The sequence below is a fragment of the Acipenser ruthenus genome, chromosome 17, assembly GCF_902713425.1.
Source record: "Acipenser ruthenus chromosome 17, fAciRut3.2 maternal haplotype, whole genome shotgun sequence".
In the NCBI taxonomy this organism is placed as follows: domain Eukaryota; kingdom Metazoa; phylum Chordata; class Actinopteri; order Acipenseriformes; family Acipenseridae; genus Acipenser; species Acipenser ruthenus.
Genome location: NC_081205.1, coordinates 6,743,052 through 6,757,364, shown reverse-complemented (window position 1 = coordinate 6,757,364; position 14,313 = coordinate 6,743,052). Strand labels below are relative to the sequence as shown.

The following is a 14,313-nucleotide window of genomic DNA, read 5'->3' as shown; positions in this document are numbered from 1 at the left end:
CATTGTGTGGTACAAGGGCAGCTCATTACATCACATAAGGCTGGATCCATTTGCTGCACAGTATATTAATCAGTGCCTTGCTTTCCATATACTGAGCAGTAGGATCTTGATGTTGGTATGCTGGTATTGTATTCCCCCAATCTGAGTTCAGAAGCAGAAGCTTAATCTACTGGGTGCCATATGGCATTCCATCATTCTATTTCTGCTATGCTGTGCCTTTTCCTGCATTCATTGATTTGACCCTAACTGTGATTTGCTACTCTATTAAGTATCTGCGGTGATATTTTGTTTGGCTGAAAACAACAAATTAGTAAAACTAGTGTTCATTTAAACAAACAAAGGCATATTCAAGGTACCTTGCATTGTTTATTTTTCTCAATTACCCTGGATGCACCGTAGCATCAGAAGTTTCTCTGTTAAAGCTATTCTAGGTAGTTTTACATTATTATATATGTTTATTGAGGCTGAATAAAACCTCATAAGCTAGTATTACAAGCATTACTTTCTGCAACCAGTCTTAATTTTAGTTACTTTTTAAAAATACAAAAGCATTAAAGGTTTTTTTTTGATAAGATGACAAAAAGATAATGCCAGAAGCATGTTTAGGTGTTTTCGTTGCTCGCTTTAAGATAAAATTTGAATATAATTGAAAACCCTTTGTTTTTCATGCAGGTATCAACGTGGGAGCAGGTCTTTGGCTGCCAACCTTTCGATCTCCACTCAGGCTCAGCCACATACAGTGGTGCAAAACACAGAACTGACAGACAAAGAAGAGGAGGAGGGATATGACATCCCAGAAGAGATGGAGAATGTCATAGGTCAGTTAGCACAATGCTCACAGTGTTGGGGAAACAGTTAATTGTAGACAGCTGCCAGTATTGTCAATTTAAAATGCACTTCCTTTGGTGTTCTCTGCACAGCATTGAATGAAATCTGGACAAGGCCAGATCTTAGTGATGCCTACTTCAGAGACAGGGGCGTGTTCAAAGCCAAATAGTGTGAAGCCTTCTGATTTATCTCATTCACATCCTGATAGCTCTGCACAGTAAGGTAATACACCGTGTGCAGGGTGTCTTGTAAGAGATGGCATCTTGTGTAGTTTGGGTTGGGTCTGGCTGCTGAAAATCTGTGAAATCTCTTATAAGAGGCACCCATAACATGACAAATTAACTTATTATAAATCACAAAAATGGAAGATGGTACTCAGAACCTGCTGATAAACATTATCGGCTAGTTTCACAAACTCTGGTTAGCACCAATGTTGGATTAATGTTAATTTGGGTCAGTAAACCAAGATTAGAGCCAATCAAGGTCTGTGAAACTAGCTGTAAAAGTGTTTGTGTTTTTGTTGTTTTACAGTATCCTCTAAGCACATGATAATATCTATAGGATGTTTGAATTTTGACACTGAACCAATGCCTTATACTTAGTTTAAACTGTTTAGAAACTGTCTGAGTCTCGAGGGCTTTGATCCCTTGTCTATTAACCAATTTATTTCATTATTGGAAGGCAAATGCACGGTTTGTGTTTTGGGTCCATTCTAGAAAAATGACCTGGAGACTTAGTCAGCTCAAAGCAAGGCAATTTAGTGAAAATACAGGAAAGACGAAATGTCAGTGTCTGCATTTCTGAGGACATTCCTTTAGACCAGGTGGTTGCCAATGGAAACTGCACTGGCTTTAGGTTTCATTTCCCTGCATAATACTCACCTGTTCAACCAGCATTTGAAAATGAATCTTTGTGCAGCTGTTTATTTCCACTTAGTGCTTGAAGCTTGTGCCTTGCTAGTCAGGCACACAAATACAGTAAATGTTTTTTTTTTTTCCATGTGGAAAAGCATATTTTAGCATATTTTACATATTTAAGAAGCTTCTGTTGCAAGTAGAACCGGGCACATTCAAGTATTTGAGAAAGATACACATACTGGAGTGTCAAATTTCATTCTTTCTGATAAAGAAAGGCTGAACAATGGAAGAATGTCATTAACAGATACTGATGATGTAGGTGTAAAATGTTGCACGATGGTAGGAATATTAAGTTCTTCAGTAAGACTGCCATTTCTTTGTGTGATATCATACTTACAATCTAATATTTATTTTCAGAACAATTGCTGGTTGGATTGAAAGATAAAGACACCATTGTCAGATGGTCTGCAGCAAAAGGGTGAGTGCCTCAGATTTCACTGGGGTCAGAGGCTGGTTCCTGGTAATCGAAACAGTATCTTTACAGACTAAACTGATATTAGGAACTACATGCAATGTACATAAATACACACTGTGCTTGGTCTGTGGTTGGGACCTAAATTATAAGCAACAGAGGATTCTTTGCAAACAATTGTACAGACAATTGGGCAAATACTGTAAAACATACCTGTAGTTGTATCTTTTTGTTTTGTCTTTGAAAAGCTCTACTGTTCTGTTTGTAAACAGGAATATTCTGGGAACAGGATACCCAACAACCACATTTTTGGGTTAAACACCAACATGATCCAAAAATCTATTTGACCCATAAAGGTCAATCCAACACAGGCCCTGCTACCATCCAATAAACTTTGAGATGTTGGACCATGTCTCCAGCTGAGAATATCTGATTGTACTTTTCAAAGTTTAGAAGCCAAATATCAGTTTAAGGCAGGATTATTGTGTGTCACGTGTTCAGTATAGGCATTCATACACACACACACGATATATATAATTTATAAATACATTTTGGAGTGTCATCAGAATCTATGCCATGTACTGTGTCTGAACTGAGTTTGAGATGCTGGATTGTAAATGGCCAGTATTATTCCAGTGCTTTCTTATTCAATTTACACATTTTCTTTATTCATTATACATACAGTACGCTTTTTTAAACATTCTTTATCTCTGCAGCATTGGCAGGGTGACCGGTAGACTTCCTAAAGACTTGGCAGATGACGTGCTTGGCTCAGTGCTGGACTGCTTTAGGTACTTTTTATTAATCTGATACTGTGGCATGTTTTTTTTGTTTTTTATTTTAGCCACGGCATGCATGAGTAATACTTACATTACTACAAAAAAATGTCATTTTGTTTATTCATCAAAATACTCCTGTAGCCAGTAGTAGTAGTATTTATAATTCAAAATACATTGTTTTTAATAGTGTGGAACTTTTATGGAGTTACACTATTCAACTAGCAAGAAAATACTAAGAATAATTTACCCGTTCCTTCCTTTTAATTAGTTTAATACAGTTTTTTATTCCTCTCGGAACATGCAAAGGCAAATATGTATTAGTGTAGAGAGCTCACAGGAAAGACGATAAACAGTTTGAAGCTGTCTGTGTTGCTTTGCTTTGTCGGTGCATTTGGAGTAATGGCGTTCTGTTCTAGCTTCAAGGAGACGGACAATGCCTGGCATGGGGGCTGCTTGGCCCTGGCAGAACTGGGAAGGAGAGGCCTACTGCTTCCATCTAGACTCCCAGACGGTATGTATCTTAAGAACACCTCCATACTTTTTACCCCCTCTGATATTTTCAGAGAGTGGGCTACTCACTGTAGAGTTTCAATTAAAATAAAGTTTGTTTCCTCACCCAAAGCCTGTAGTTTCTGATTTTCAGCTATCATTTTGCTAATTAAGGTAACGCAAACCAGTGGACCACATTTTATTTTAAATTTAAAAACATGTTACACATTTATTTTACAAAAATGTCACCTTTGTGCTTTCCCTTGGGAGCAATAAATATGTTTTAATTTTCTTTACTTTAAATAAGCTTTCTGGCCTGTGACCTATCCCCAGTACAGCGCACAAAGGATTTTACAAAAAACTCATACACTTATTAATGTCCCAGACTTCAATAGCTTATACAATCTACATGATTCTTTGAATATAGACTATTAGAAAATCTTTATTCTACAAAGTTGGGTTCCATTGTAAAACAGCCATATTGGCTAAGAGAGCTGAATCTGTTGTCGTTAGTCAAACTGGGACCCTGTCTTATTACAAAGCAGTCATTTGCCTTGAGATACTGAGCAACAAAAGTTTTCTGGGTGTAACATCCACTGTTTTAGCTGTGTTTTTTCTAGTCATATATTACAACGGATTTTATGTTGGCTATCTAATGTAATATGACTCCTATTTATTGTGAAGGAATGTTGAAAACTAAAAGTCATTTTAAAACCATATTTTATTGGAAAATATACATTCATATACAAGCAAAACAAATACCAAAAGATGAAGGAACAATCCTTTGCAGCTTTTTAAAAGTCCATATATACAGTATATGAGTCCATCCCACTGCACTGATGTATTGGTAGCAAAATATAGTCCATTCGGTCACTTTTGAGTAAGATGCTTTATGAACATCGTGGCCTCTTTCTAAATACTCTGCCAGGCTCGTCTGGCTTTGCTTTCTTGGCCTGCACTTGAAGCTTTTGAGATTGGTGTGACCTCTTTTGTCCCCTCTCCTTGGGTTTATCTTCTGTCACCGTGGAAACGGCAGAGTTGCTGCTGTGAAGAAGGGGACGCTCCTCTTTAGAAGGGATGGCTGAACGCTCTCCACTGAGTTTGTGGGAGCTGTAGGAGGCCAGCTGGCAAAGGGCAAAGGCTGCTGTTTGTTTCTGCTCGTCGTAGTTATCGATTCCTCCCGATTCCGGGCTTTTGCCCCTTAAGTCTCTGCTGGAACGTCTTTCCCTTTGTGGCGAGGCTTGAGGCAGTTTGGCGGTTGGTGCCTCTGGGTTGGAAGAGCCTTTAACAGATAGGTTTAAGGGCATGTCCTGGCTGTCCACTGTCGCTAGAGTGTCCCAATGGGCTGCGCTGGTGTAGGTTAAGGGCTCCTCTTCAGCTTGAGCTTTTGTGGAAAGGTTGAGAGGTGCCATGTCTTCCTCCTCGTGGTCAGAAGAAGACTCGGAGTTAGAGACGCTGCCATCTCTTCTGTAAACAGAAAATAAAAAATGTTTTATCAGAAAAATAAAAGGCAGTTTCTCTTTTAATATAAAACAGTTTTATGAAAATAGTATAGTTTTACCCTAATATGAAACAAATATTTTCTTAGTTTTTAATAGAATTTCAGCAGTTAGATATTATATTTATTTTGAAAAGGTTTATACACAGAGTGGATTTTTCTGTATTGTAGAAGCCTATAGTCAAAAGTGAACCAAAAACCGGTTACATTTTCAACAGATTTGAAAATGCAAGGGTTTTGAATTAATATTAACAATGTAATCTACATACTAAACCTTTTTTGTCTATTCGTCTACAGTACATGCATTAAGTGGAATGTTATTCTTACCTGTCTGCAAGACGGTCGTTGTCAGGCAAACTTGGAGGATGCACTAGTATTCTGATTGGCTGGAAACCCGTAATGCTACTGTTCTTTGGTTGTTTGGAGTGGGTCATCTTGCTCAAAATGGTATTTGCAGAGAGATCCTGACCGCTTTCTGGATTCAGGTTGTTCGTTGTGAAGTTAGTTGGGCTCGGCCTGTCTGGGGATCCAGTGGCAGCACACCCTGCCCTGGGGCTCATTTTCACCCCTCTTTCATTTTCGTGGTCCATGATGCCCACCTCTGTGATCACAGCAGGCCTCAATTTCTTCTGGGAATCTGAAGCACCTGGACTCTTTAAGGGTGTGTATTGAGACTGGTTGGCTACCTGTACATGAGGACCTGCATCTCTAGTGAAACCTTCCATTTGGTGCATTGGTTTTGGGTTAAAGTCTTGAAAAGCATGTTCAGTGAGTGCAGGCCGGTAGATTCCAAAATGGTAAGGGGGACTTTGTTGGACATGCTGATGGTATCTGTAGTGATGTTCTATAGCTGAAGGTGGTATAGGTCCTGGAAATGGGATTCCTGGAGCTGGGAAAGCATGGGGCAGCAAGTGCCTCTGGTCTGGGGAGAAATATGTCGGAAAGTGTGGGCTTTCACTCTCATGGGGGTTTCCAGGAGAGAAGTAGGGCTGGTAGACAGCTGGCAGTGTGTGTTCTGCAAAGAAGTAAGGAGGGTATTCTGGAAACATGGGAGGTATGTAGTTAGGAATTGGGCCCGCTATCTTGCCAGACGGAACTTTGTGAGAAAAGTCAGGTGGGATAAAAACTGGACCTGATCTCCAGGGCCCAATGGGATTATGAAAGGCAGATCGGACTGGCAGAGGAGAATTACTGTCTGGTTTGGAACTTAATGGAGCAGGATTACTGCTTTCCACAGTATTCATAGGCCTATGTCCCACGATCGGGACAAAGGCTGAAGGTCTTACTCTTGCAATGCTTTCTGAGTGTTTGTTTGCTTCGCTTTCTTTTGCAGCTGGCTTGGGCTGCTGTTCTTTCTGGGGGGCTGTTTTTGGACTTTGAGCTCTGCTCTGCTCTTGATTCTTAAAATCCTCTGCTCTTTCATCTTTTTTGATTCTTTGTTCAGTTGGGATCTCGCTTTTTGCAGGTGCGCTTGTACTGGCTCTGCATGGACTAGATTTGCCAGCAGGCTCAGTCTGAACCTTTTGCGGGGAGTCTGTCGAAATTATCTTAGCTGACTTCCCATTGCGGTCTTGGTCATTGACCAGGTTGATAGAGTTTTTGCACAGACCATACTTCATGTGGTTAAACAAGTGGGATTTCTCATTGCAAGTAAATGGACACTGGAAGCACTTGAAGTTAAATGGTTTCCCGGGAGGTCTCGGGATGTAATGAGGTTTTTTGGGTTTGCGTTCTTTTGTAAGGTTCATCTCTGGTGGAGATACAACTGATAGCAATGCGGAATAGAGAGGATGAAGAACCGGTCGTGTGAGACACCTGGAGGTCTTCACTTTCCCAGCCTTCTTGGCTTGGCTTGTTCCTGTGCTGCAGGTTTTCGTAGTCGTCTCTGGGATGACAACACTTTAAAAAGGGCTTTTGGTTTTAAGCCAGTAACACTTTAGGGTTTATCATCACCGTAACAAGGGGTTGTGCAGGATCTGTAAGAGACAAATGAAAAGGAGTTAATGTGGTTATATGTTAATGTGATGAGATGTCACAACTTCTCTTTACAATGCAGTGTTGTTCTATTTTGCATGGTGAAGAAATACTTTTTAACTGGTCCCGTTAATCCTGTTTATCTAGGTTTCAGGTTACTAAAGGGGAGAGGGGAATTCAGTAAAAATAAATCGGCGCTGTTGCCCAGTCTTATGCCGCTATTCAATCAGACATTCAACCTCAATTTTAAAATCTGCTCAACAGTATTTACCAGAGCTTTAATCATAATATGTATTGGTCCCATTAAAGAGACAAATCCCATTTTCCAAATATTTATCTAGGCTGTAACAGGATGCTTGCTTTATGTGGAGAAGCTTTTCAAATACTTGAGCGGTTTATATAAACTTTTTGAAGCCTTTACTGTTGGGGGTTGGGAGGATATGCGCCGATGGCTGTTAAAACTTGAGGTTAAAATTGTCACGCCATGCAAGTGCAGTTTGATGGCATACAGCTGACTTGGGCAGATTTCTGGATCTTGTGATGAAACAACAATGATGAACTATATCTCTTTGCTGTGGTTCAGTTGTCAAGAGCCAAGCAAGATCATTTTATTTAACAAGATGAGTTTCTTGGCAGGTAAGCAGAGGAGGCTAGTACCAACATGTCCCCCTTATACAAACTTCTACTCGAGGCGTGAGAACCTCTTGCAGCTTGGTTCCCATGACTTCAGCAGCAGGATTTTTTACGCTAATTGTAGAAGTAAAACCTGATGCAATCATCTTTTATCAGAAACCCCATAAAGTCTGTACAATCCAGGCTATTGCTAAATAGAAATGGCTTCTTTTTAAACTATTGTGGTTTATGTCCTCTAATGGTGAGATTAGTTATACATATGGTGATTTTATTATTTAAAATTAAAACTAAATAAACAATTGCAGTTTTTTATGGTAACAGATTTTCATTCAAGTGGCCACCTTGAATGCAATAAAAAACATTCTTTAGGAGCATATTCTTTAGCCAAATAAAGAAGAAATACTCGCTAAATACGATTTATTTTTTAGTTCCAATATATGTATATAGAACGAGACCACCAGAAAGAAGTAAAAGGAAAAAGGTTTGACCATATTTTGAATTTCATATGATAAAATATTTTTCAGATTTAAAGGCTTCATAAAACGGGTAGACTAGCTTAAGCCATAATTATAATTTCTATCTAAATAATTTGTTATTATTAGCACCTAAATTAACCCTGCTCTTTTTGTTTTGCAATTTTCTGATGTAGCCATTGTTATGCAATTAGGCATTACACAAGTTTGCAAAGAATTAACAGTAAAAAAAATAAAACGCCTCATAAAATATTTATACTGTTGATAATTCAAATGTTATTACCTTTACCTTTACGGAGGATGGCATGTTGTGGCATTGCTGTACTAGTGATGTATCTGAACAATTGAAGTGTTGGTACATTTCAGTATTTCATCTCGATTGATCTGCAGCAGACTGAATTGGGAGTGCCAGTGAACGTTCCAACCAGTTTATCTGAGGTTCCTTTTAATTGGCTCCTATCGGAATTGTGATCGTATCACAGATTTAGGAACTGGCTGTTCCTCAAGTTGTGCTTGTGTGAGAACCCTTATTTTAAAGCTAGCTTTATTGCACATAAAGGAATATTGATCTGGGATTATTTGCAGCAGGGAACGCATGCATTCAAAAATCGTTGGGGGTGAGTTAATTTCAAACCTAACATATACTTAACTTGAGAAATTTGAAATGATTTTCAACACTATGCCTCATTTATTTAGTAAAAGTGTTAATGTTGCAAAGCTATCAACAATATAGTCATACTATATGATACTTCTAAAATTATTTGACAAATGTTTCAACCAGAAGCCTTTCTCAATGCCTTAATTAATTGTGCCTACTTGTTTTTCATTACTTAAATCGCTTAGATATTCACAGTATTTTAGTAATACTAGTTAGATTTTTCATTCACACACACAATAAAATTGAGAAAATAGCATTTTGAATTAAAGACCTTAACAAATCTGACCCATTCAGTCAACAATATTAGCTGTCTAGCCCTTCAACTCATTGCTATCCATAATATTTTATAATTTTATTCAGATTATGTGAATGTAATAAAATGAGCACACATTATAACTAAATGCGCCTACAGTGCTACACATACCACCTGTTTGTTTAACACACTATTTTGTTTTTGTCAGTAACAGGGTTGGGCAGTTTCAGGTAGTGTTAACGTGCGTCTCCCTATGAGACAGGCTACAGCATACAGAGACCAGCAGTGAATGGACTCTATAGTTCACACCGGCTAGCATGTGATTTTTCTGAACACTTCCATCTCTACACACTCTGTGGGGGAAGACCAGTGTTGCCACAACAATCAAGTGCATGGCTTTCTCTAATAACACTGTTGTTGGTCAGCATTTGTATTCAAATATAAAGATGTCACAGATTTCACTTTGTTTAAAGGAATGGAAGCAGTATAGTACTTTTATAATAGAATAAAAACAAACAAAAAAAATTGTCTTAACATTTTTTAGGTTTGCATTCTATATATTTTGCCTAAAACCTGGAATGTAGTTTTACATTTACCAAAATTCACTTTTCCCCCTACTAACTGTATTTAACAGAAATAATGGTCTGTATTAGAATAATTGAACATGGTGTAATTTACTGTGATAGAATTGATAATGTGGTTGCTGCTTATCTCTTCATAATTACCTAAAGGATTTTGGTTAGTATTTCTTATGAAATAAGGAAAACACTACTTACAGTAAAAGCTAACCCCTGCCAATTAAAAGTTTAAACATGCAGTACACAGTATGAGATCCTGATATACGGGAGTAAACCTAAAGGATTATTTTTTACATTATATTTTTAAAATTATTATTATTATTATTATTATTATTATTATTATTATTATTATTATTATTATTATTATTATTTTTTTTTTTTTTTTTTAGACAATACCTGTTAAAAGTTTCCCAAAATTTCCCAAGATTTTGAAGAGCTTTGATGCAAATTGTTGAAATGTCAACGGATAGTCATTTCGATGTATGTAAGCGTAATGGTGAGACTCACGTATTGTAGAAGTCTAGAATTGCAGATTGTGAGATTTTAATTAACAAGGATTGACCAGCTGCAGGGACATATATTTGAGTTCCTCCTTCATGAAAAGAACAGGCCATGGATAGCTTCTAATACAGACTACAGTAGTTATTGACACAGTGTAAGTTCAGAATTAAATCCAAATAAACTAAATTAAAGCATTTACATATTAATACTAAACTAAATTAAAGCATTTACATATTAATACAGTGTTTAATAATATTAAACACTGGAACAACCTCCTGAGTTATATTAAAACTTGTTTTTGCTATTTTTCTGTGTCAGTGTGATTTATTTATTTTTTTAAAATTTTAGAACATATCAAATTAATCATTCCCATAATTTGTCATCTCATGATCCCAGCAATGCAACTGAATAGCTTTTTTTAAAGATATGTTTTCCACACATTCGCACGCATCTCGAAAGGGGACAAGGAGTTATATGAATGCATATTTCTTAAATAAAACCTTAAATTGTTCTGCACACACCACTGACCATCCCAAGCTTACTTCAAAAGCAGTGGTCCGGCTTTTTAATGACTTGTCATATTTAAAATACCAGAGTGATTTGAAGTTGACGCACTATCCAAGGAAATTCACTGTTGTCAGACAACAGAAGTTAGAAACAACAATAAAAATTGTGTTTTTTGTTGTTTTTTAATCCAAAAACCCCTTTTTCATCTGCTAAAGTAGGGGTTTTGCTGCAACTAGTCGTACTAGGATTGCTCCATACTATAGCAATGGCCAAAAGTTTTGCATCATCTAGAATTTTCGGATTGAGACATAAATAAAAAACAAACAAAAAAAAAACTATGATCTTTTGTTTAACATTGTGTAATCAAAGAAACTACAAAATGATATCGCAAATGTCTACCGTAAGCAATAATAGTAGCACAGTATTTCATGTTATATTTCGAAATGTCACATTTTTCAGGTATGTATATGGGAAAACTACAGAGCAGTATGGAATTCAATATGTTAACGTAATATTATTCAGCAGGTTTCATTTGACTTTATGAAGCTAAGTTAGCTAATTCTATAGGGTGATGTAAAACTTTTGGTCATAGATGTAGTTCTGCCCAAGCTTGTCCCGACGATGTTTGGCCAGTAAACTCAATCTCCAAACCCTGAGCGTGGCCATGTCTGTATACAAGTGGATACATTACATATCTCAGTGTAAAATTGTAAAACAAAAAGTCACCCGTATCATTTGTTTTTCTCACAGTGACAGATAATAATTCTTTTAATTCTAGTTACATTTCCTCGTTTTACTCTAAACGTAGCAGATTTAATCTAAAATCACATTTGTGTGGCAGTAGTAACTTGGGTAGTAAGTACTTTAATTCAATTTTTAAATAAAATACAAATAAATAGTAACTTTTTCTCTCGGAAAATAATTTTAACCCACATTTTCGGTATCATAAATTCTTTCCTTGCAGATAGCTTTTTGTACTCTTTTCAGTAATCATATTAATCATTAATAATGTATACTTTTTATTTTGTAGTAATGTCTACAGTAAGAATATTTGCTTTGAGACGAGTATAGCGTTTGCTTTGAGACATCTTACATATACATGCTTGTTTAGCTTTTCCAGCTAAGAAAACAAAAAACAGGTGCACGGCATAAAAGTACTTGTGTGAATACAAGTAATTGAAGTACTAATGCAAGAAAAACACTGAATCGGTGAGGGAAAACATATTTCTTAATCTTTTTCATTTTCACTGGTCTTTTAAGATGCATAAACCATGATTGAAAATATAATTGAACTTCCGTAACACTACATACTGTAAACTGTAATAGCGAAGCCAATTGATTGGTCAAAATACCAATATAAGTGTTAAAATATGGGTATTTAACCACAGGTTGGGCTACTACAAACTTTGAAATGAAAACTAGCCATTGTATTTTAAATAAATAAATACATATATATATATATATATATATATATATCAAAAACTGTCAAAGCTTGCAAATGTATAGAAAACAAGTTAATAAATAAGCAGTCTGTGATTTTAAAAAAAATATAGTTTGAGGTTTAGTCAGCTTAAATAACTTTTTTTTTTTTTTTTTACAAATAAAATTTCAAATGATTAAGAAATGATGCACACTCGAGACCTGCGTTATTGTTTTGTTCTGTATTGAATTCTCAATGCATTTCAGAAGTTGACAACTATCGCTGTACCCCCCTGGATAAATTAGCAATACAAAGTAATATAGGTTAATAAAAAAAGAAAGATATTTTGATATCCGAATAAGTTTTTTCTTACCTGACATATGTTTGTGTGTGTTTGGTTTGTAAAAGCCCAGTGCAGGAAGGTGTACCTGCTCACTTCTTGATTGCTAGGTGAAACTGAAGCTGTGTTGTTCTCAGTGGGAGGGATTTAAAGCAGAGGAGTTGAGCCCTTAGGCTGTAGAGATGCACCTGATATAAACCCAGCCCCAAGCAACAGTTCATGTGGTTCCTTTTTTTCCTCTTGTTTAATTGTTAGCACTTGCTAACTGAAAGAGTCACCTCCACACCTGATCTTTAGCCACAGAACTCTTGTTGCTTCGTGCCCTTGAAAAGAAGCCGGCCTAGTTTACATAAACAGGTGTCTCTGACTGTGCCACAGGTAATTGTTCACTTGTGTGGCTTTTGTTCTTTTCTTTGTCCCATGCCCTCTGCATTCAGCAGAGGCTTATGTTAGCCATCCCACCATTTCTGATGAATGGGCCAGGGAGACTTGAGCTGCTGTTTGAATTGTCAATACTGATGCTGTTATATGAATAAAGGGACAAATATGGTAAAAAGTAATTAAGCCATACATAGAAATATATTTGCTAAAGTCCCAATATTAAATTGTAGGCTAAAAAAACAAATTATTGTTTCGTACACAAGTCATTGTATATATTTAACACAGCTATATGCTTTTATTTTTATGAATGCTTTCTTTTTCTAAAATATTTAATGAAGAATCAATGTTTGTAACAGAGAGAAAACAGTTCTAACCACAGGGAAATTCTAAGAAACATGTATTACTGCTTAAAATATTCAGCAATGGTCATACAGTATGTGTCTCTAGGTTTCACTTGCAATTTTGAAATGACTGATGCTCAGCGGTATCCTAAAAAAATCCCCCGAAAATGTTCAGCATAGAAAAATGAAACTCTTTTGTTCCGTTAATTGGTTCACTTATTGAACACTGAATAAATAAATTGAAATAAACACTGAAGTAATAATAATGTTATTTAAAAAAAAAAAAAAAAAAAAAATATATATATATATATATATATATATATATATATATATATATATATATATATATATATATATATATAATACACGTGCATATATACACACATTCATTCATTCATTCATTGGCCTGTATTGATGCCTGTAAAGATTATACACCATAGTGTGGAAACTGGACTGTCTTTCCCAGCATAGAGACTGTAATGTGAGATTTGCATATTATCTCACCCGAAACTACAGACTATAACTGTTTTGCATCAAAATGACTCTAAGGGGTGTTAGGTATTGCTTCAAAACAGCTTTACAGAATATACAAATCTTTGAATATCCCTCAACTATTTCAAGTAGTTTATAAACTGTGGGTGGGGGCATACAATACACATAATAGGCAAAATCCTTTTCCTTTTTGGAAAGACATTCTGGGGGATATCATTTTTCTTTATGCACCTCTGTTAATGCCCCAGGACATCCATTTGAATTTGGTCACATTTGGGGAAGGGGCCATGATATGAATACTTTAAAAAAGTAATGTATAGTGTTTGTAATGTATTTGTATTTTATGTATTATCTTTAAAACACACAACGGTTTTAATGAGCTTGAGCCAACACCTACAAGTTTCAATTTGAAAGTGAGCCAATATAAAGAAAATTGACAAAGTAGCAGTCTGAACATATTTCAAATATATATATATATATATAACTGTACATTACCTACAAGATTTTAAGGCTGTTTGGAAACTGTGACTTTCCTACTTTGCTGAAAGAAACTGTCCAGACCACTGAACAAACATACTGTAAATATTCCTATTTTTTTTTCCAGGAATACCATAAACCAGGTACAGACAGATGATGGCAGCATGTTTTTGGTATAAACTTTTCAGTTTCCCCAACTTTATACTAGTTTTTAGTGCCCCGGGACCTTACCTTTTTCTCCTGTTGACAAACCTTAACTATCTTGCGCGTGCGCGTGTGTGTGTGTGTGCTACAGTACTGTCTTTATTTGTGATCACTGTTCTGGCTGATTTTTTCTTGTGTCTATTTTCTTGTGTGTACAG

The 14,313-nt window shown here is 36.2% G+C and overlaps 1 protein-coding gene and 1 pseudogene across 2 annotated transcripts; one reads left to right on the top strand and one right to left on the bottom strand.

Annotated features, from left to right (window-relative positions):
• The window catches only part of LOC117423287 (tubulin-specific chaperone D-like), a 115,155-nt pseudogene that overhangs the window by 19,686 nt on the left and 81,156 nt on the right, over window positions 1-14,313 (top strand).
• On the bottom strand, window positions 3,686-12,395 carry LOC117423286 (zinc finger protein 750-like). 2 transcript variants are annotated; one of them, XM_034038819.3, is made up of 3 exons: window positions 12,294-12,395; window positions 5,251-6,899; window positions 3,686-4,892 (listed from the first exon to the last, which is right to left on the bottom strand). In XM_034038819.3, exons 2-3 carry the CDS (start codon window positions 6,669-6,671, stop codon window positions 4,316-4,318), a joined length of 1,998 nt encoding a protein of 665 aa, XP_033894710.3. In that variant the 5' UTR covers window positions 6,672-6,899; window positions 12,294-12,395; the 3' UTR covers window positions 3,686-4,315. The 2 variants fall into 2 exon arrangements, with proteins under 2 accessions (XP_033894710.3, XP_033894711.3); XM_034038820.3 differs by lacking the exon at window positions 12,294-12,395 and adding an exon at window positions 8,293-8,578.

Excerpts from the sequence above, each read along its gene's own strand:
- LOC117423286 (XM_034038819.3), bottom strand. The coding sequence starts at position 6,671 with ATGAACCTTACAAAAGAACGCAAACCCAAAAAACCTCATTACATCCCG. Across the intron at positions 4,893-5,250 it reads AACGACCGTCTTGCAGACAG|AAGAGATGGCAGCGTCTCTA; the intron begins GTAAGAATAACA and ends TTCTGTTTACAG.